Source organism: Falco biarmicus, chromosome 8, assembly GCF_023638135.1.
Source record: "Falco biarmicus isolate bFalBia1 chromosome 8, bFalBia1.pri, whole genome shotgun sequence".
NCBI classification, from domain to species: Eukaryota; Metazoa; Chordata; class Aves; order Falconiformes; family Falconidae; genus Falco; species Falco biarmicus.
This window is the reverse complement of record NC_079295.1, coordinates 38,336,241-38,360,227: the sequence shown is the minus strand read 5'-3', so window position 1 is coordinate 38,360,227 and position 23,987 is coordinate 38,336,241. Positions and strand designations below refer to the sequence as shown.

General features: G+C 36.4%; 1 protein-coding gene across 1 annotated transcript in view; it reads left to right on the top strand.

Moving 5' to 3' along the window:
• LRP1B (LDL receptor related protein 1B) overlaps window positions 1–23,987 on the top strand; it is a 470,964-nt gene that overhangs the window by 410,283 nt on the left and 36,694 nt on the right. The window contains exons 76-81 of the mRNA XM_056350419.1: window positions 4,373–4,596; window positions 4,850–4,956; window positions 8,201–8,317; window positions 10,746–10,919; window positions 11,495–11,620; window positions 20,016–20,180. Of these exons, the coding sequence (XP_056206394.1) occupies window positions 4,373–4,596; window positions 4,850–4,956; window positions 8,201–8,317; window positions 10,746–10,919; window positions 11,495–11,620; window positions 20,016–20,180 (913 nt within the window). The remainder of the gene's footprint in view (window positions 1–4,372; window positions 4,597–4,849; window positions 4,957–8,200; window positions 8,318–10,745; window positions 10,920–11,494; window positions 11,621–20,015; window positions 20,181–23,987) is intronic.

The following is a 23,987-nucleotide window of genomic DNA, read 5'->3' as shown; positions in this document are numbered from 1 at the left end:
CAGGTCCATAAAATTGAACATAACCTTCCTGGAGACTTCTTCAGGGATTGAATTTTTCATGGCTGATTTGACATTGTCTCCCTATTTAAATTAATAAAGATAAAGTGTTCTTAGAATTACGATTATTTTTCTGAAGTACGGAAATACTTTTTGCTTTTTGTGTCTGTTTACCATTACATTACTATACAAAGTACACTTTCTAGTCAGTTCCTCTTAATTCAAAACTATTGGGAAAATTACGTTTTGCTTTATGCATCATTTTCCCCTGCCTCTTCAGTAGAGGCAGATGCTCATGAAGATTCTTGGTCCAAGCCATCCAAAGCTTCTTACCAAAAAATAGGTGGAAAATGCACAGACTGTATCTGAATATATCTTGAACACATTTCATTTATATTTGTAAAACATTTACTTCGCATTGTGCTAAACTATTCAGAATATTTTCTCAGCGTTATCTTATGAATACTCAAATATTATTGCCTTATATATAACTGATCAGTAGGTTAATTGGTTTTATAGCATTGCTGTAATGTTGTCACTTAAATTCGGTGTTGAAAAGCTTGAGAATTCCTTAATTTAGCCCAAGTTTTTTGATGGAGAAGTTTTCAAAGGTTACATTATAACTTTTATATCTAGACTTTGATATGTAAATCAGGACAGTAAACTTGAACAAAGTCACCTGCATTTTCAGGTAATTGCATTAATGCAAAAATCCATCTCAACTGAAATTGCTCCGTGGAATTAGCATATCAAGAGTCTTCCTCAGAGAATACCTTTAAGTACCTCTTGTATTTTTCTGCGAAAAAGGGTTTAAGCTTGGTACAAACTGAAGCGTTAAAGGAAATAGTATGTATCAACTCTTCAGAGTTTATTGGCGGGTGCAGAGAAGAGTTGCATTCCAATTGAATTAAGACTGTATAAATGAATTGGTGATAACATGTGCAGCTGTTTACTGACATAATCCTTGGGGAGAGATGTATTAGTTATGTGAATGACTATTCGACACACAGTAACTTGACACTTGAACTCAGGTGATGTTTTTCATGGAAGAGGACACAAAGCTGAACACTGAAATAATTGTATGGCATAACAGGAAGAAAAGCGTAGGATTTGTAGTGTATCCAGTCAGTATATTAGCAGCTCGCTCCAGCCTCAGTGTTCTGAGAGCTTAACGAGACCCTTAACCGCTCTTGCAAGATATCCAATATATCCCAGTGTTTGCCCCAGGCCGCTGTGAAATTCAGCATATCACTGTGAACGGAAACAATTTCTAGACTGTTTTCTCTAAATAGCGTTAATTTATTGTTTTACCTTAAAGCTATAGCTCTATATGGGTGAAGTTTATGTACTTAGGAGAGACCCTCTCTTTCTGGAATCAACTGGTTGGGATTTTTAAATGATCCTACTTATGTAACAGAAATAGTGCTTAGGTGAACCGGGCTGCTGGTCTGTCGAGGAAAATTCTCTGTGTCTGCACGTGAAAGTCTAAAAGTTTTCTAGTCTTATTGTTTCTCAGTTATTTTTACTGTTCCAAATAGATTAGATAATGTTTTATTTTTAATGAAGATATTTTAAGCAACAAGAAATCATTGGTTTACTTTATTCCACACCAATGTCGTACCAAGTTTCTCTGAAGTAGAGAAAATATCACTTCACATGTGCTAATGGTATAAATTAGATTTGTAATTTAGTCTTTCTGTGGTAAAATGCTAAGCATTGCAAGGTCACGGATGGGTTCCTGCTGCACGTGTACATGTTTTCTGCTGTCAAACTCAACTTCAGGGGTTGAAAATTTTTCTGTAACCTAACATTATATCAAAATGGTTTCCAGGTCCAAGCTTTTATGACTGCAGCTCTTTTTTTTTTTTTTTTTTTTTTTTTTTTTTTTTTCAGTTCCTTACCTTTAAAACAGGTTTTATGGTAGGCAGCAGTTCTGATCAGAAGTCACCAAGCTGACAGGGTCTGTAGTTGTGCAGAGATTACCATGCTATAAAAGGTGTTTAAGCTTCAAACCCCAATTTTTCTAATAAGTTGTAGTATGTTATATTTAGCACCAAAGTGGGCTAAAATAACTGTAGAAAATACTAATGTGATTTTGTATTTCCATCCTTATTCTCTATGCAAAATCGTTCTTCAAAATTAACATAATCCAAATAAGCTATTAGATAAAAGCTCATTTACAGTAAGTAATTTTCCTAGACAGTATGAGAAGATGCATAAGACATCCGAAATATGATGTAGCTGGGCTGAAACTTAATGAACACAACTGAGAATTACACAGCCATGGCATTAGCTAGTAGGTTTTATTCTCTTTTTTTTTTTTTTTTTTTAAATCTCTTAACAGCAGATGGCTCCTTTCCATTTCTTCTGATTGTCTCCTCGTTCATTTGATCTTTAATATGCACCCCAGTGTTACTGAAATTTCACTTCTCTTGTGCTGTTGACAAGAATGAGAAAAAGTCAGTGTTAGTAAGCAACCCAACCTTGCTCCAGGATCTTTTTAGGATGTCCCTTTGCCTCATCTGCTTCTACTACCAGTTTTTTGGGAGCTGTCTCTCACTCTACGTGCTAACTCCCATCACGTGCTTACCAGGCTCCAAAAAAACCCAGTCTTACTGTCCACAGTGGTTCTTGAACAGTCCAAAGGCAGGCAAGGGGCTGTGCTGCCCATGACAGCTGCCCTCCCTTTAAAAGAATATTTGTTTCAGCATTGTAAACCAGTACCATTAACCCTTGCAGTCTCCCAAGTAGTAACTGGAGATCTGCAGGTATGAGGGGCTTCTTGACACAGTTGCCTGAATATTGCCCAGAATTAAAAGGAGTTGTGATTAAAAATACAATAATGCTTAACTAAAAATACCTACATTTTTGGGTATCTTGTCCTTTACAGGAATGTTGCTTGGATAATGTAACAAAGAAAAAAGTTATTGCATGCAAATGCTACATTTATTAAAAAATAAAATAAAATAAAAATTTTGGTATTTCTGGCAGCATATGCCACCAGTATCATAATTTCATAACAAGGAATTACGATACATTATTTTGTTTAACTTTAATAAATATCACTGTGGCCCTGTTTTTAAAGAAATATTGTTTGTAAATGCAGTGATTGATTTTGCTGCTTTAATACTCATCTAAATAGAAAGTCAGGGTTCTGAATATCTCTAGAACATGCATTCTGTGACATTTTTGCAGAACTAAATGTTTATGAACAATGATCTAAATTCACCCTTGCAGTCCTATTATTTTACCTAGAGAATGAAATGACCTTTATTTTATGATGAAACTAGTGTACAAATGTCTTTGTGGTATTAGGGAACTCTGACACCTGAAGAAAACAAGGATTTTCTTTCCTGATTTTTCAGTTATGTAGCTTAGTAGCATTCCATTACTGCATTTGTCAAGGATTAGACATTTTTTTTTCATAATTTAAGTTGGTGTCATTATAGGTAAACAGGCAAACAATTGCATATGTATTTAGCTCATGCAGGTCTTTGATTTTTTTTCTTTTCTCTTTTATGGTATGCTGCATTCATGTTAGAAATGATTGGCTAGACCTGTTTTACAGATTTTTACTATTTGAGGGAATGCTAGTAAACTTTAGAGAAACTTGTTCATTGGTAACTCCTATTTGCTTTACGAACTTCTGTCCTTACAACCGTTTTCGGGGATCTAGGCCTTAACGATAACTGAAATCATGACAGGGATACTACATTTTAGAATTGTGAAGTTATAATCAGTCACATTATAATACATGAAGCTGAATATTGCAGTAACTCTGCTTCTAATTGGTGGTGGAACACGGAAGCAGTTACCAGGAAGGGAAGAGAAACACTTAAAGAATTCCTTGCAATTGCGTGCTAGTATGGGTCAGAATGCAGAATTAACTTTATGCAGCGGTTTTATTTATCCTTGGCAGACGGCTGAGCAGCCACACCTCAGGATGGTCTCGAGCACTGTTTTCACTGAGGGATGGGGTGGGACATCACACCATAGTTCTGCACGGACTGTAGTAGCTGTATATATAATCTTAATTCTTCCTTTTCCTTTGCTTTTGAATTACAGTAAGTAACAGCTAGTTGCTTCAGTATCAGTAGTTCAAGAAGTTCATGCCCAAGAGTCTTTTTGTTATTGTAGGTAGCATTAGGCTTGAGAAAACAGGTTTGAACTGTTCTGCATTGAACAGAACTGTCAGCAGATCACTTAGAGCTTATCTCCTACAGGTGGAATTGGTGTCTTTCCAATACAGTGTCTTAAAATATTTTGCCATGTTAATGGTAAAATTTACTTAACTGCCAAACATTGCATAAATCCTTGACAATACAGCTGCTGTATTCATTTCCATAAATCTGACTTTGACATCTGTTCCTTTTAGTGTCCAGAATTCAAAAGACCTAGGGGCATTGCTGTTGACTGGGTTGCTGGAAATGTTTACTGGACTGATCATTCCAGAATGCATTGGTTCAGCTACTACACAACGCACTGGACTAGTCTGAGATACTCCATCAATGTAGGTCAATTGAACGGACCTAACTGTACCAGGCTCCTTACAAGCATGGCGGGAGAACCATATGCAATTGCTGTAAATCCCAAAAAGGGGTATGTATGTTGCAACATTACTCTGTTTTAGTAATTCAAACAAAAATGCAAAATAGAGAAATAAAATTATGTTTACAAATGTCTAAACTTTTTCAAGTCATTTACTTAACTGTCCTTCCCAATTTACCTGTGTGTAAATCAGGATCTTTCATCTTTCAGTTAGGTTGAAAGGCTCATAATCATTTAATGTCAGTGAAGTGTTTTGAGGTTCTGTATAGGCATCCAGCTTATTTTTTATGTTTAATACTTCTAGGATGATGTATTGGACAGTTATTGGGGATCGCTCTCACATAGAGGAATCATCTATGGATGGTACTCTGAGAAGGATATTGGTTCAAAAGAATTTACAAAGACCTACAGGTATATAGCTTATCCATTTTTCCTAATTATATGACACTTGCTAACTCAATGTATATTTCTTGGCTGAATTCCAGTTTCTCAGTTTGCAGATAAAAGCTTCTTAAAATATTCATTCTGATTATTCATATGCCGTTGCTAATAAAATTCTTAGTTTTGTTTTCAAATGATACATCTTAATATGACTTAAACTTTTGTAACAAAGCTTAACATGATAATTTCACAAAGCAGTATCAAAGGACTATATATAATCGGTTAAAATATGATTTGTTCAATAACACTGAACAAGCCAAATCAATTAAGCGAACACCAGTTAGTTTTGAGACACATTTTTTAAGAACACGTTTGAAATCTCACTGAGTATTCTAGTTACATTCCTGAATACGCTGCGGAATAGTATAAAACAAGATTTAGGTATTCAAAGAAGCAACAACTCAATTATCTCAGTATTTTACAGGTCTATTTTGAAGTTTGACAGTACATGCTGAGATCTTGTGAATTACCATTAAGACTCCATTGGCAGGTTAAAAGTAATTTTTATGACAAAGGAAATAATAAATCCAGAATAAAATTTGTCTCTCTTAAATAGCAGCATTCTGTCTTGAAACCACAAATGATTTGTTCGTGATCCATTTTCTCATGAGATCTTTGATGTTTCTCCAGGTTTACAATGATAATTTGTTATTATTGCATTGTAAATTAGAGTTTGTCCAACTTTAGTACGCATATCTATTGAAATGTAGGCTTCTTTCAGGAGGATGCTGTCTGAATATTTAATCATCTCAGGAGCTGCCACTATCACAGCAACAAGTAATAATATTTTCACAGACTGTTAAGTCCCGTGCTAAGGTGGGCTTATGGTGATGTGTATGCAGATCATACTCATCCCTTAAAGGAAACACTCTTTATTGACATTGATTAGATTGAAATGTAGCAACTTCAGAAATTACATGTATGATAAGGAAAGCTTTGAGGAGAGGAAGCTCATGCTCCTTAGGCAAGTAAAAAGCAAGATGGTGATAACAATAACAATTACCATCAGTAGTAAATTCAGGAAGAATCTTCTGATTATTCAGACAGAAAGACAACAGAATTCTATGTTGATCAGAGTTGTTATGTATTCTTTACTGAACTTATATAAAACGTTGTGAACATATCAGATATACAAATCATTAGATTTAGTTCTAGATGCTGGAATCGTGCTTAGGCTCTTATTATCAGTCTGGTTGATTTACAAAGTTATGTCCTACAGAGCCAGTCACCACTTCCTTGATCATTAAAGGGTATTTACACACACTTTTTTTGGTCATAAGGTTTAGATTAGTGAATTTATTGAATTTTGTAGGTAGCAATGGTATAAAGATTATCTGAAAATGCAAGTATTTACTTCTTTCCTGACCAGAAGCAGAACTGCAAGAGCTTTTCTTCATAAAATTTCCCTTGTTATATTTTATATAGAAAAGTTTCATATAAACATTTAACCAGACTTCTGTCTCCTTATAAGGATAAATAAAAAGAAAATTAAAAAATTAGCAGAGTTACCAAAAATAAGCAGACTTTGCAAAGAGGGAATTTCACAAATGCCTTGCCATGCTACAGATTTTCTGTACTTACTGCCTTGAAAACACTTTTGTGGCATCCTTCTATGCTTTGCTTTCTTCACTTCATGGTAGAAAGCAGATGTTTATGGAATCTTAATTTTTGTCAGGTATTTCACACAGATCCGTGTCTTCATAGAGGGAATGCAAAGTAAGAGTCCAAGCCTTTAATTTTTTCTCCAAAATGAGACTTTTACTGCTATTGTTTAGATTAAGTTTAACATTTTACTAAAGATTTGTACTCCACTGCTCTTTAAATCTATTACTAAATACAATACCTTTACTATTTAAAGTAGAAGAGGTGAGCGTTTGACAATTTTGGTTAGACTTCACGTGATTTACATAAAAATGACTATCATAGAAATGCTGTATGTATAAACCAAAGATAAATACTGTTTTACATTGTTATCTCTGGTACTGTGAAATATAAACAAAGGATTTTATTTACTATTTGCTATTTAAGTATTCTTATTAAAATGAAAAGAATAATTTAAAGCTGAAGATGGGGACTGCTTCTAAAATATTCCCCCTTACAGGTACCATGTATCACACAGAGCTGACACATTGTGATTATCTTTTACCAGAAATTATTCTCTTTACCTGTATGCCTGAATACCAATGTTTCTTTTAAAAAGGTTTTTTTAAATGGGGTTGCAAATGTAAACATACTTCACTGCAGACTTCCTCCATTTCTTCTCATCTATCTGTAGCTGATTAATTTATGACCTTAAGATAAGTATTTTTGCTGTTATGTATAATTTCTTTTGATGTATTTTTTCTGACTTACCTACTTACATAAATAGGAAGAAAAATACTTTTCCCCATTATTATTAAAAATACACTACAACTTCAAAAGCTCAGAATTAAATTACTTTATGGTTCCAAGATTTCTTTTCGGTCTGAAGCTTTTGACATGACCTAAAATGCCATATTAATCATTTAATCATCCTCTATGAAACATGGACTGCTTGATTTAACTATGTAGTTATTGCCTGGAGGCTGGGTAGTCACAATGTTATCTATCTTTTATTCTTATTTGTGCCCTCAGTTAGTCACTTTTGTGCTTTCTTTTCATATATACGTGAATGTATATGTCTGTCTATATTGCTGTTGTAAGTCTTGCAGCACTAATGTAATTAAAATAATCTGAATTTTAATTCTGTAGTAATTACTGCATGTGAAGCATTGGTGATAAAACCCCTGCGGTGATATACTTGTAGAAACAGGAGAGGTTCGGAAGACCCTGTGAGATCTGAATGCCTCGTTTTTAACGTGTGGTCACACTGATGCTTCTGCTTAGAAATATATTGACATAATAGATTTTTAGTTGTTAGAGCAAATTACAGGATTAGATTCTATATTTAATTCCCACCTGTTATATATCCCTACCTGCTGAGGATAATGGGTTTGAAAAGGTACTGACCTCGGAAGAGTAAGTTAAAGAAAGCAAAAAACCATGGTTGCCTCAAGGGGAAGGTTTAAGCAGAAGGTGTTATATTTTATTCTCCTTGGTTTCCAGTCATGTTTTTTCGTTGTCACCATATTTTGTGTTCACAAGGATGTGAATGATATAATAATGTACAGTTACACAAAAATATTATTTTTTTTCCAAAATCTATATATCTACTTGACCTTTATTTTCTTTGTAGGTCTTGCGGTTGATCAGTTCAGTCAGCGTTTGTTCTGGGCTGATTTTGAATTGTCTGTTATTGGCAGCGTTCTTTTTGATGGGTCAGATTCAGTTGTGTCTGTGAGCACTAAACAAGGTACGGAGAGCTTTCATGTGGCATTTCTGTTTCATTTGGCTGAAGTTTCGCTATTCAGAGAAACTATGTAGGCAGTGATTATTAAGTAATATTTGTTGCTTTTGTTAGGTAATACTTCAGATATTATTGGAACAGATATTTAAGATAAGATAATTCTAGCTTTAGGATGATCTGACGAAGTTACTTTAAGGGAAAAAAGATATGTGCAAATGTCCATGTTTGTTATAAAATTTTTAACTTGAGTATTAATAAATAACACTGTGATTAATATTTACACTTGGCCTCCCTTGGACTTACATAGCAACAGGATCACCAGTTAGAAATTAGAGCTGTCTGCACTGCACAGGAATTGTATAGGTGGTAGAACAGTTGACCTGAATCCATTCTGGGAAAAATAATGTGTTTGGCTTTCAGGTCAGTAAGTAATCACACATTTCTACTAACAGAATGTGAATGAGGGAAGTTCCTTTCAAAAGAAAACAGATTCTGGTTAAGCAAACTTTGTCTTTATAGAATTGCGTGTTGGCTTTTTAACAATTATATTTGATAATATGTGTAACCATTGTTTTTATAGAATTGTGTGTTGGCTTTTTAACAATTTGATAATATGTGTAACCATTTATGAAATTTGAGTAGACAAGAGAGAAACACATTAAAAAAATTAAAAATTTGGAAGTTGCTTTTTGGGAGGATTTACTAGTGGCCAGTTGGCACTGGAGTTTCATCGGGATCATGTTATATCCAGTGCTACTGGGTGCTTGAACTAATGATCTGGAATGCACCAGAGGGTTCTGAAAGATACTAAAAAAACCTCTCCCATAATCCAAATTGAGGAGGACCAGATTTAAATGAACTTATTCTGGTTTAATAACATTTAATTTCACAATTGGGTCAGTATGCATCGAAATAGTCGTTTGAAGAAGGATCACTTTGAGTGCAGGGATCTGACTACAACCTTCTGTAACCCTGAACCGTTCTGTGCAGATACCCGATGAGATTTTGGAAGGCAGTGACGACTCCTCATAAATTTTCTCGCACCTCCTTTGGTTATACTATTTCATGGTGGCCAGGCTGTAATCTATCGCAAAATACGTATTTTGCTTATGCCGTGCTCAGTGTTGTGGCTGGTACGAAGACTGACAGAGAGCCTAGATTGTGTTTTAACGTGTCTGAATAGTCATTCATATTTTAAGAATAAACATGAGGTTATACTTCAAGGGGAGAAAAAAAAAAAAAAAGACACAACAGTGCTACAGGATAGAACATGTGTAAACTGTTGACTTTCAAAATAATTTATAGCCTGAAAGGAATATACTACACTGTGCCAAATGTAGCAGATTTGGGGTTTATAAAGGAGAAAATGGAGCACAGGAACTTTTTTGCTTCCATACGTAGCATTTAATACTGAAATACAAGATCACTAAAGCAATGTCACCTTTTATCTCCCATTGACATTTGTAGTAACTATGGAAAAATTAAGAGAGATAGAAAAAGGAAAATTGGGGAAATTTAGAAATTGCTTGGCAATGAGATTAAAGACTTCAACTCATGTAATTAAGCAAGCATAAAATAATGAATTAAAAGTATTTTTATTGAAATAAAATGGTGGAATAACATAGTCAGTTCTAAGTATTGATAGAGTGGAAAACCATAGGAACAAACAAAGGCTGATAATTGAAACTAAATACACATGAAATATAAAACCATTTTTACAGTAAATGGGGATAATAGTAGGAACAAGGTATCATAAGGAATGATAAATTCTATTTCTTCATGGCTTCGAGAGGAGATGCATCTCTGGGAAAGAAGGTTTAGTCAGAAGCTATTGCCTTCTTACGTGGGTAAATGAGTGAAATTCTACAGCCAGGTGTGCACAGGAAATCCAGCTGTGCATACGAAATCCAACTGTGTGGTCTGATTGGCCCTTGTAGCTCTTAAAAATAATGAATTTATACAGTTTTAACATTTTATTTTGCATTCATTTGCTATAATTATGAATTAAAATGAGTGTAGTATGAAAGCTACATTCCAAGTATGTTGAGGAGATGAAGAAATGCTTTATCAGAATTTATTTTTTTATGTACAGCAAAATAATCTGTTTCTTCCTTGTCCCATACTTCTAGTTAGTATGTTCCAATTAGCGAGTTGTTACTGTAGGGTTTCCCTACTGTTTAATAATCAATCAGTTTCTGAGGCTGCGTTGTGTGGAAAGCTGACATGAAACTTCAGGTTTTACTTGCTTGTAGTATGGGAAAAGATCATTTTAAGAAGATTGCTTTTATAAAGGCAATCTTTGTGGGTGCAAACCAACCTTTCTGAATAAGAATGTCTTTAGGTAGTAATTGCAGTAACGCAGCTGAATTTGTTATTAAAACAGTTGGTTATAATTTGAATATGAATATGTATTTATTCTTCATTTTTATTTAAGGTTTACTGCATCCACACAGAATTGACATTTTTGAGGATTACATATATGGAGCAGGTCCTAAAAATGGTGCATTTAGAGTACACAAATTTGGCAGGAGCCTTGTGGAATATCTAAGCGTGGATGTTGATAAAGCAAAAAGTGCCTTGATTTTTCACCGCTACAAACAAATGGACTGTGAGTAAGCATAATTACTTCAAACTGAATATTGAGCAAGGGGGGAATTTTTCCACCTCAGGGGGGGAAAATAAGGGAATCAAGTTTTATAAATATAAAACGGAGCCTGATTTTACAAACTGAAAATATATCCAGTCATATTTCTTTATGTAAGTTTGATTTAGATTTGGTGATGCATTTTCTCTCATTTGAAAGGACATTGGGCAAACGCTTGCCTTGTGTACCTGCACTGTAAATGAGGTTTAAAAGAGAACTGAATACAAATACCTCTAGCCACAACCAGATGAGGTGTTACCAAGACGATTTTTGTTAGTGGAATAAATTCTATCCTGGTGTGAGTCTTATACTGCCATTTGAGTTGATGTGTTCACTGACTTCAGGCTGTTGATATCCTGGAAACTGGAAGTGTATCAGAATTTTTGTATCTGATTATTTATTTTTTCCTAGTTCTAGAACATGGTGTAATTCTTAAAAAAAAAAAAAAAAAAATCACCACCACCACGAAAACCAAAAACCAACAACAACAAAACAACAAAACACCCCACATATTTTTAATATTTTCTCTTTTTAAACAGTGCCTAATCCATGCTTGGACCTGACATGTGAATTCATCTGCTTACTCAACCCTTCTGGTGCAACATGTGCTTGTCCAGAAGGAAAATCATTGGTGAATGGAACGTGCATTGATCAGAGCCTCTTAGGTAGGTATTGAAAACCTCACGAGAACCAGAAAATAAACAGCTGTCCAGTTTCTGTCATTGCAAAGGCTAGGTTGTCTGCAAGTGAAGAATTTTGTGATGTTATTCAATATACGTATTGCTTATCTGAAATGGAAATGAAATATGAAGCAGCAGAATCCCTGATTCAAAACAACTGTTTTAGTCATCAGAATGAAAAATGAGCTTTCAGCTGAACTGATAAAAGATGATATTTAAAAGTGAATGTGTATATATCTCAACCAAAAGAAGTTTGAAAAAGCTCAGAAGCATTTTGGATTCCAAATTAAACATTAGCCATTCAGGAGAAAAAACTAACCTTAAAGACCATCAAGAAACACTTCTGCTTAGACTGCAGCAATAGTCAAAAGGCAGTAAGAGCAACATAGTGAATAATAATGACTTTGAACAGGCGAAAAAAGAAAAAAAACCACCCTGAAATATTTTTATCTCTAACTATCTTTAGTAACATCTATAATGACTAATATCAAGACACAGGGAACCAGACTGCATGATAAAAGAGCTACTAAGTGCTTGCTATATTTAAGGGGGGAGGAAATCTTCTTTTCCATAGAAGATGATTATTAAGTACTCTAAAACTATTCCCACTCTAACTGAGGCCAAACCTAAGGTGGTCAGAATGCTGGAATGAATTCCGAGCCAGCTTCAATGTTAAAAAGTTCTAGAAATCATAGGAGTTCTTATGTGTATCAGAAGCCAGAATGTATTGGGATGTTTTTGTAATGGTTTATTCTAGGCTCAGAAGTGTGAGACCCTCAGTACTTAAAATGCTGAATACAGCGATTAATTTACTTGAAATGTCATCACTCTTTGGAGAAAATCTCACCTATTTATACTGCCTAGTCTTTAAACGTGGATTTAACACAACTGTGTTTTAGTGGGTTATGATTTGTTGTTAATAAAGCTACCCTGTCTAGCAGCATTTCTCTTTCTGTATCAAGAAATTTAAGAATAATTTAGAGAGCTAAACAATATTAGGAAACTTGTAGTAGATAACAAACCCGTTCATGTTTTTTTTCTTACGTAGCAGTACATTGTATGCAACGCATTTACAGCATCAACTTTTATGTACTACATGGTGCCTTTGCAAAAATACAGTAAATGAATGTTTTATTACTGTACAGCCTTGACTGAATACCTCTTCACGTGTCTTTATGTAATAGTTTCAGAACTCTCAAGTAGTTTACGGCTGTTTTACAACAATTTCCACTGTTAGGGGAGAAGTGATGTCACTGAAGTAGATGTAATACAAAGCATTAGTATACTGTACAAGTTTTTTAAATCTTGAGACAAATCAGTCTAAACACCCTTTGTTTGCAGAGAGCTTCCACCCTCCCTGCCCTTCCAGGTGCCAGCTCTTCGTTCATCTGGGATGGACACTTGTCAAGACTTTCTGCTGATACAGTACCACTTAAAAATTATTTCCAATGGCCCATAGTTACTGCTTAGGTGTTGAAGAAAGGAAAAATAAAAGAATATTGTTTTTCACTGGTGATTGGTAGTAATTTGAATCCATAATTTCAGGAATGCTACAGTTTTACTAGTGGGGCAAAGGATTACACTGTGGTAGGTTTTTCAGGAAGGTATGTTTTTATTAGAGAAAGATCTGAAGAAGCTTTAAAATTATTTCACTGCCAGCTGTAAATTTATATGGATAGATAGAAAATACCTAGAGAAGCATTTTTAATATATTGATAATTTTCAGTATCTTCCCACAACTGCAGTATCTGTTATACCTTTTTAAAGGGCTGTTGAATAAGTGTTTCTTAGTTTTCTGATTGCAATTACATTTCAAGTAATGTCTGGCTAGGCTTTTTTGCACATTTTTTTTCTTTTATGTTATTTTTGTAATAGTAGATTGCCGGGTTTGTAGCTTCACAGTTTATAAATTATGAATTTAAACGAACCTTAGTGTCATAGCACACTAACAAGTGTATGGCTTTGCACCATTTTGACTTTTTTTAAAAACTATGATGTGGATGTAAATGTTTGTCTCATGCTGACAGTACACTTAGGCTTCCAAGGATCAGGAGAGACTCCTGGAAGGATCAGAGCTGCCCTCAAGATCAGCACTGTGAATTAATACAGGTTTGAAATTAATGGCTGGCTTAAAACCCACTTGCCGTTAATAGGTCATGAACAGCCTGCAAACAAAAGACAATTTCTAAACCAGCTTCTTATATAACTTTATAAAGTTATAACTATAACTTTACAACTTTACTTTATAACTATAACTTTACAAAGTTATACAGCATGGAATAAAGAAATAAGAGCTGTAGTCTTCCTTTCCTTTTCTGATGAAGAGCTAGAAAATGTGTATGAAATATTCCAAACCGCATACATTCAGCTTGTTTAAATCTGGTGTTATATTGTCTTTGTTGTCTCAGAGCATTTTTTGCACAGTTGTGGATGTCAGTAACCCAAACCAGCAATTCCTGCCTTACATGGCTGTCAAAACCTGTTGTTGAAGAGTGATATGACGTTAATCTAAAGCAAGGTTATATAGTCATAATTTTTTTCTTGGTCTGCAGTAAAACCTTGATTCAAAGTCCATTGAAATATTCCTGTTGATTTTGGTGGTCTTCTGGTTTGTCCCTAAAAGAATGAAATCCAGAAGATTTTATTTTGAGTAATGAATGCCTGTGAAACATTTATTAACTGATGTATTCATTTGAGTTTGTTACTGGCTTGATCACAATGCAGGAGCTGTACAGTGGGTAGGTTACAATAATTTACATACATTATACTTCATGTGTTCAAAAATACATTGCCACTGATTTACAGATCTGAAAACTGAACTTTTAAAGTCTCTTTTAGTGGATGTCATTCATGTAGCAATAGAAGAGTGAGGTGTGCTGGTTGTTTTGTACTTGCATGGTAGCTATTTCAAGTCATCTAAGAAGTCTTTTAGTTTTGCATGTTAGTAGTAATTGTGGACAGCAGGAGCTGGTGTGTTGAACTGTACTTTTTGAATAACACATAATTCAAGTTGCAGTAGTAAACAGGAGTATATCAAACATTCATAGTACTTTTTAGTGTCTTTAAGTGTTTTGGGTCTCTTAAAATGTAGTTAGGAAGCTAGTAGTAGTTTTCTGTGACTTGGCAGAGTCAAAATGAGACAGCCATCTCCAGTTCCCATCTGTCTTGAATAGTGTCCCCAGGAGAGTCCGTGTTTGAAGGTTCTGTTTTGACAGTGCATCTGTCTCTGTCCTTGTGAAAAATGCCTTCCAACAGAAAATGGTTATCTGAAATATTATTATGCCATTCCTCATTTTGGTAGGCTTTGGTATGACTGTTGTAAGGATGCCTTGCATGCTTTGTACAATTTTTGGTTAGCCTGTGTACCTTATGGCTGGCGACTGGGAGGTAATCTCAGTCTTGCTCTGCTTCTTGTGACTATATCCAGAAAACTGACTCAGGTTCTCATTCACTGGATTGTTGGGGAATTCTGCATGATATTACTACTGGCTTGATCCATTGAGTTGATTTTTTTCGTAAGTCCTACGTGAGGAATTCTAAATACTGAATCCTCTGTGACTTTCTGTAAGACTGAACCCAGGTTGCTTCAGACAGCTGTTTCACCAGCATCTCGCACAACTGATGAGAAACAACTTTTAGGTTCGATTTGGCTTTCTCAAGCCAGAGTTATTACAACATATATGTATTGTATCAATCAGAATGGTTTTATAACAAAATGAAAGTGAGTTCCTGTGTGTTCTTAGATAAGCTTCCGTTTCATTTCTCCCTAGGTAGTTATGATTGACAGGGCACAGTTCTTTTGTGGTTTGGTTATTGACTATAGCAGACCTGACTTTTTCAGCTTAGAAGCTGCTCTTTTAGTTTTCTAACGGGTAGAGTACCACTTCATTTTACTAAAAGAGACCGTCAGATTTGCATCCATTAGGTTTATTGTATCTAATTGCCTGTAGCACTATGAAGCTAACAACATACCGAGAGGATGAAAATACAGAGACTTACACTGAAGGAAAAGAGTGTGTAGCACAGCTGAATAAGCAAGAGCAATGAACACTTCCAAGAGTTCCGTGTGCTGGGGCTGCATGTTTATCACTTTCATTTTAGGAAGGGAATATTTGTGCTTTCTTGGCTGAATGAAAAGCCTGAGAAAAGTTAACAAAGACTCAGATCTGACATTGCTTCTGAATTGAGATGAAACATTTGATTTGTAGTCACAGTGTTTCCTTCAGCACATTCCTGTGAGGACTTGCCCGCTGCACGCATAGGTAGCAGGCAGAACAAGTGCTTTGGCTGGTGATGTAGGGGTTAATCCCTCTATACCTCCCTTCTCACCCACAAAGTCTGCCTCTGGGAGCTGTACTGTCACAGAAATCTGTTTCTGGTTAGAAAAAAAATACTCTTTTGTTTACAGCCCTATCTTTTGTATTTACAAAGGGGTTACTGCAGGGACTGTATTTCCCAGGCCAGAAGAAAATGGGTTACATTACAGCAAGTGTCGGTTAGGTTTTTCTCATTGTACATCCTTTTCTTAGCCCTTCTCTAACATTTAAAATTGTAAAGCAAACAGAATTTTAAAAGAAGAAATTAAAAAAAAAAAAAAAGGAGGATCTAGCTTACAGCATTCAGTGGGGATTTAAACTTGTCCTGATAAATTTCAGCATAGGGGAAACTGGCAGAGGGTAAGAGCCTCATATGGAGGGACAGGAAGATTTATGCAACCCTACCATAACATTAAAACTTTGCACTCTGTCTTCAATAGGTGCATTCAGCTCATTGAGGCATGAGCTACACCCTTGTCTGAAGGGTAGGCAAGGACAAATAACTTTATGGCCCATGAGAGGAGTATTTTCTACCTGGGCGGGGAAACAGTTCTTCTCCTGAAGAGTGTAGTTCATGAACCTTGTGCTCTGTAGCATCATCTCTCCATTTCACTGCCTGGTCCAGAAATCAGTGGATATTTTAAAGGGAAAAAAAATAGAAAAAAGGAAGAAGTGCTTTTCTGAGGAATGAAAAGGTCATTACAGAAGTGGCAATAAAAGAGGAAGGGGTGTGTATGTGATTGAGGGAGAGGGGTGGAATATCAAAAAATTGATTCAGTGAAGGAAAAAATACCAGTAGAGTTCCCAAAACTTTGTTGTGCTGCTTTATCAGCATGACTTTTGTGTAAGATTTTCCTTTTACTTTTAGTTAAAGGGAAGAGTCAAAGATTAAGCAAATAAGCCATAAGTCCATTAATGTTTGCGTCAAACAGTCACAGCAGGAAGAAAAACATAAGAGAAAAGCAAATCAAAGTTATTTGATTCTTTATTAAAGATATATTAAGATTGAAATAGGCAGATTAAGGCAGCAGAATATTAAATAACCAGACTAGGAGAGCATATATAAAATTACTTTACCTGTAACCCTTTCCATTAGAGAGATCCAGTAACTACACTGGGAGTAGGATATCAAGTGAAATTATTTACTTCTGTCATTTCCGAAGTGAAAAGAGCAGTTGAGATGTTTTTGAGTCCAAGTTCCAGCAAGCTTAGAGCAGTACTGAATTGACTCCAGACAGAAACTTTTCCAATTTTTTTTTCCTTTTTTTTTTTCTTGGTAAACTTTGTTCCAAGAGTGGGTACTTACTAGAGCTGTTGCTAGCTTTTCTTTCAGATGTCTTTATTCAGTATTTCAAATTAAGACTATTCAGCTTCTTATAACAATTCTTCTGTGTTTCTCTCTGGTATTCTTTTTCTTCCTGTCTCCTACAGGACCATTCTGCTCCTGTCTCCCACACAAAGGCACCTGATCCCCTTTTCTATTCAGTTGATGTGAATCAGCAAGAGTAATTTGATTCTTGTATTTACCTTCAGACAACAAAGTAGCAGAATTAAATCCCCCATATTGTTAAAGTCTAACATAGTATTATAAAACTGGCTTATCCATTACATCTTTCAATTCTGTTTCTTAGCTTATTTAAATTCCAGAATTGTTGTAGTAACGTTTCTGTTTCATATTAGACTTGTGTTGAAACTCTTGAATTTACAGTGTTTTATAGAGGATAAAATCAGTAGTGTATTTTAATAATCCTATGTTGATACAAAGCATTACAAACTTTTGTTTTTTCTGGAAAACTTCTAGTTGACCATTGCATAAAGTTATAATATATATTGCATTTTAATACTCTAAGACGTGAGTGTCCCAATCTTTGAAAGTCAGTTGGATTAGAAAATTACTACTGTTGGCAATTTTTGGCTCTGTATGTTTTCCTGACAATATTGAAGGCATGTGTTTCTTGGTGTGGTTAGGGTACCTTTCAAGTCTGTAGTTCATGTTTTACAGTTTGAAGTATGCCGTTTGATACTCTGTTTTTCTTTTAATTCAGTCTCTTAATTTCCCTATTTTTTGCCAAATGTTATGTCTTAATTCTGCAGAATTGCTCTAGAAAAGAATGTTTTTAATGTGCTATCAGAAAGGTTTGTAGAAATGAGCACTTCCCTGTACTTCAGTATTATTTATTCTGTTTTTACCAAGTTCTGCTCTATAAACTTATGACTAATGATAAGTAAAACAGATAAGGTAAGCGAAACAAAAATAGACCTTCTCTCCAATAAGATATGCTACATTATACATTTAAACAACTTCTCTAATGAGTAACTGAAGAATGGTTCATGGAACATCAAAGGATTTAATGAACCGCCCAAATAAAGAAAACACCGACGCATCCACAAACTCCCAAATACAAAGTAGCTTTGTTACAGCAGATGTATATATGCAGGGTGGATACAAAAAAAATGAAGTGCATATGGTATTCCATATTTTCTGTTGTAAAACACCTGAAGTAGCGATGTGCCAGCCGGTCCCCCACGATAACTTTTAGATTTGTTTTCTTGTTTCAGCTTAATTTGAGAGGTGCAGTTGTCTGAAAGATGATCAGTTCCCAGATGTTTTGTTGAATTAGGTTCGATCCCAGGTTACATATCTGTGCCATCTCAGCACTGGCCATGAACTCGGTCAGAGCCTGCTGAGGAGGGCTGTACACAGGCAGGACAACGTTATAACTATAAATTAGTGCAACTATAAGTACAGGATCTGCTGAGTCTGTGCTGGAGTGAACTGTTCCACTACAGGATATGTGACATTCTTAAATTCTGCACTTACAATATTGTTGCTTTCAACATCAAAAAAATGAGTTGGTGTGCCTATATCAGTCAACGTCAGACCTCAGCAAATATGGGACAAATGTGAGCCTTGCCTCTTTTTCATTAGTCTTTAACTACAACAAATTAATTCAGCAAAACATCTGGAGCTGGTGGATGTATTACTGAAAAGTTCTGTGGTATCCCTCTTGTTAAGAGCCATGTGTGCTTAAATGCTGGATTAGTTAGGAAGCACTCTGGCTTCACAGGTGTTGTTCTGTTGTGCAAGAAATGAAAAGTCTTATTGCTGAAAGCATGGTTTGGGCTGGAAAGGCGCTTGTCTGTTTCTCTAGGATTACAGTTATTGGGATGTTTGAGCATTGTATGCATGCTAGTCTATAATTAATTTCTTGGTGTCGTTGAATGATTTTATATCTTGTTCGCTGAAAGAAATAAAGATTTATTTTTCAAAGTGTTTCCAAGACAGGCACAACTCTAATTGCAAAACAGCTTTATAGACAGGTTGAATCTGGCCTAATCAGAATTTGTGTCACCTTGTACCTCACAGCCAAGACAGTGGCACTGCTGCCATAAGCACTTGGTGAAAGCAGAGCAGCAGGCAGTATCTCTTCCCAGTAATTTTACAGATGGAGCAGATAAGAAAAAGAATAAATCAAAAAATATGGTTTAGGAGCAACAAGTTAGTATGCAAATACCAATTTTTGAGAAGGATTTAAAAGCTGAATTTTTTTTTCAAATATTTTGGGTAGGGTTTAGGTAAGAAGGGTGTTACTTAATAAAAAGAGTGGCACAGAGATCCCAAAAAGCAAATAGGAAAAGGCCGAGGTCACCGGAAAATGACTGGGAAGTTTTCCGAGATGCCCCAGGTAAAACCAGGATTCAGTTTTTCATTTCTTGAACTAGGAAGGATACTTTCAAAACTGGATTCGTAGCCATTACTAATTTAGATCCTAAGGAGTCTTAACTTCCTGGTGGTGCCCTTGTGATGAAGCCCAAATTCCGCAGGCGGTCTCCTGCTCGGCAGGGCGCGGGTTCCCAGGGGTGATGCTCTCCCAGGTGGATCTTTTTTTCTAGCACTGGAAACAGAAGTGAAGAAGTGATAGCTTACTTTCTCCATTTTGAGAAGTGATCCCACCCTCAACCGACAGAGATCTGGAGCTCAATCTAAGGCACAAGGTTCTGTTTTGCCAGTTGCACAAAGTAGGATTGTTGAAAACAACTCTGTGTGTGTGCTCTTGCTGCAGATGATACCTGTAAATTAAGCTGTGAAAATGGAGGGAAGTGCATTATAAATGAGAAGGGGGAGCCCCGATGTCACTGCTGGCCAAGTTACTCCGGTGAAAGGTGTGAAACTAACCATTGCTACAATTACTGCCAGAACGGAGGAACCTGTGGAGCCTCTCTCCTTGGTAAGTATTTCTGAGCTACTGTGTCTACTGTTACACCTGCCTTAATTCAAAGGTTTGAATTTGCTCCTCATTTGTGATGTTTTTTCTCTTTATTTGCTTTGTCTGTACTTAAACAATGTGAGAAATAGCAGTATATACCATACATAATGTTTATAATCAATAGTGCTTTTGATTCACGTACCTTGGTGTTTTAGCAGATTTAAGCTGCATCCCAGAAAAGGGGATAAATAAGTATTGAATATAAAGACACACACGTTGGAAATGGAATTGTAAAATGTAAGGTCCAGTCAAACTACATCTGGAGCAACTCCACATATCTTGCTCTCTCTTTAGCTCAATTCTCCCTCAACTTTTGTGTGCATACACAGAGATACTGCCTTAAACTGCAGAGTTTTGTGATCTCTATCTTTTCTCTTTGTCTTACCGGAATTCACAAAATAGGCATTTTATTCATCTAATTCTCAGGAAGATTTGGGTGATCAGAACTCAGATCCTTGGTTTTCCTGAAGGAATTTGAAATTACATCTCTTATCTTCAGGGAGATTATCGTAACTGTCAAAAAGCAGGTATATGACAGTTGAGCTTTGTCCCTAACACATAAGATGTTGTAGCTTGAACAGTGCTGTTAGTGTTTGGGCTGGAGAGGGAAAGCATGATGAGTACTCTAAGATTTAGTAATTCTGTGAGGAAGGAGAAGTTGAGTTCTATTTTCTGCTCCAACAAATATTTGAATATTTGATTCAAAGTAGACCAGCCAGAGAAGAGTTTGCTCTCTAGTTTCTTTTTTCTCAAAAGGCTATCAGCTGCTGAAGATGGTGTGAATAATTTTCCCCTGTAAGATGAAGTGACCAACATCCTAATATCTGAAGGAAAATTACAGGCACCTGATGCTTAGGAGAGGAGTTTGTGACCGTTTAGCCCCGAGGGAGCTCACTGTAACAGAGTTATGTATCTTAGACCCTGTGACAGAGGCAGCTTAGATCATAATGTTTTCCTCAGCATTTCTTACTAAGTAAGTGTAGTTTGTGTTGTTTAGTAATTTAGATTCACTTGCTGGCTCCTCTGGAGCCTCATCTTATTTACTGATCCGTGGTGGCAAAAATCCAAGTGAATGCAAATCTAGTAATCTGTTGTATGCCAGACAGAGGATTTTTCAGTTCTGAGTATTTGAGGGTTAATAATGTCATTCATAGTTAACATCACTAACAATGACTAAACATTAGAAAATGAGAATTACTTGAAGTTGATTAATTATACTTGAAACTGCTTCTAACAGCTGATGGAACTACTGACATCAATAAGCGGAGGTTTTTATCAATGTGGTGAGATCAATACATGCTTAGTGAGGACCTGCAAGTGAAGGAAAGTCAGTCATGGGTGATTGAAATGACGTGCAGAACTTCCCTGTCATCACCAGAGAGGATGTTTACTCCCACATCTTTACATGTCTGGCATTTAATTGATTCTTTGGCATTAACGGGCTTCATAAAATTAATAACTTAGCACCTAGAATTCTGCTCAGTTCCGAATCCTGCAGAGACCCCAGGGTCTTATTTAATCCTTTTCTTTTGGCAGTAGCCATAGGGCTTACTCGCCTCCAGCAGCTCATTTTGCCTTTAGCAGGCAGCTAACACTTGCTGTGCTTACACAGCTATGCTATCGCCTGGGCATTTTTATTTTATTTTCCTGCTAAATCCAGCCTTAGAAATCTCTCAGCCTTGCTGAAGTAGGTTTTATTGTACCAGGTTTTGTCACCAGTGAGTAAAGGAGAGATATGAACAGGTTCTACAATATACTTCTGCTAAATTGTTAATCATGGGCCAGCTGCTGCAGGGAGCCTGGAGATGCAGGCGTTGCCCTTACTGCTGCTTGATCTGACACAGGGTGATGTGCCTGCACTGAAAATGCATCAGGAGAGCCAGTGTGGATGTCACCACAGTCCAAGTTTCATTGTTCAATTGCCTGACTTTGGGGAATCAGAACTGCGCCGCTTTTTTTTTTTTTTTTTTTACTGTTTACTGTACCACACATGGCCAAAGCGTGCCATGCCTTTACGAGCCCAGGCCAACACAGCGCTGGTTCTGATGACTCTTACTGGGCACACCTGCTGTTGGGAATATTCTTCTGCTGTGCTGTGTCCACTTTCCCAGTTTCATCAAATTTTTAATAATCATATTTCAAGTTAACTGGATTTCCTATCAGCTATTTCCAATTCGTGAGGGCAGCCATGCCTCAAAGCTCGTGCCATAACTTTCATGTGCTGGACATGTGGAAAAAAGACCATATGGACAATAGACTGTATATCTTTCTAAATCAAAGTGACTCCATCCAGCATTCCAGATAAAATTTTCAAATTGATCCACATCTCATCTTCCTTGCATGCCCTTGCATGGACCCCATATAAATTCTATTAAGGAGAAATCTCTATTTCTTATCAGACTGTATTTTCTTATCTATATCAGACCATAAATTGTGTGTTACTGAAACAAACTAGCACGTCAGCGAGATGTCCCCTTATCCCAGTTTAATCTAATCCATAATATACTAAGGCTGTTTTGTATTTTACAGAGGCAAGCTAAACTGGACTCCCTAAAAGCACTGAAAACTAATTAAGTCAGCAAAGCCAAAGTCCTCAAGTGTTTTTTGCAACAACCATTTCCTCTTTCCATGCCCAGATAGCACTGTGCAAAGCACGTCCATCTGGCGTTGCATGCAAGGAGTGTGTTCAGCTGCAGGAACCGTCTACAGGTGGGACAGAGATGGGATCCCACCCAGGGCAGCATTTGTTCGCTCCCTTTGCACTGCCTCGTCCCTCAAGGCAGCGTTGATCTGCTTTGTCAGGGTCATAGGAGTCATTAATATATATGTTACTTCATTCCTGGACGTTGCTACATGTAGGAATAAAAAGGTTCTTTATTACCAGTAATTGCTCAGTTTTTCCTTAATGATTGTAGAACTTAAGTATTATATTGTGTCAAGGCTTATAAATATGCCCTACCAGGCTGACCTGTCTGCTGCAAATAGGTACATTGCATGCTGGGTTTTTGTTGGGTTTTTTTTTTTCTTTTAGAGAATTGCCTTACAATTCTGTAAAGTATAGGATCACTATTTTAAAATCAAGTCAGCTCAAGATAATTTTATTTTGACAGGCTGAGAGAGTTGGGGCTGTTCAGCCTGGAGAAGAGCAGGCTCCGGGGAGACCTTACAGCAGCTTCTAGTGCCTACAGGGGCCAACAAGAAAGCTGGAGAGGGGCTTCTTACAACACTTGGAGTGATGGGACGAGGGGGAATGGAAGAAATTCTTTACTGTGAGGGCGGCGAGGCGGTGGGCCAGGCTGCCCAGAGCAGCTGTGGGTGCCCCATCCCTGGCACTGCTCAAGGCTAGTTTGGATGGAGCTTGAGGAACCTGATCTGGTGGGGGGTGTCCCTGCCCAGGGCAGGGGGTGGGAACAAGGTGGTCTTTAAGGTCCCTTCCAACCCAAACCATATCGTGATTCTACAGTGCTATGGCTATCTGTGTATCACCTGCTGTAATACAATGCTCACAGCCAGTTCCTCAAAAAGCAGCAGTTATGCTTTTGATCCATTATACAATTGTCTCATCAAACTGTCCTGCTGAACGGATGCAATCAAGTTGCGCATATTTTCCAAATCTTGTCTCTTTAAAAAAAAAAAAAAAATTGTTCAAAACAAGGAAGCTTTTTCCTATGGAAATTGCAGAAGCCATATGTGAGTGAGTGCCAATCCAAACCCTATCTGCATCATAGAAATGACCTGTCATTATTTCAGCTTGCTTGATTGATTCTT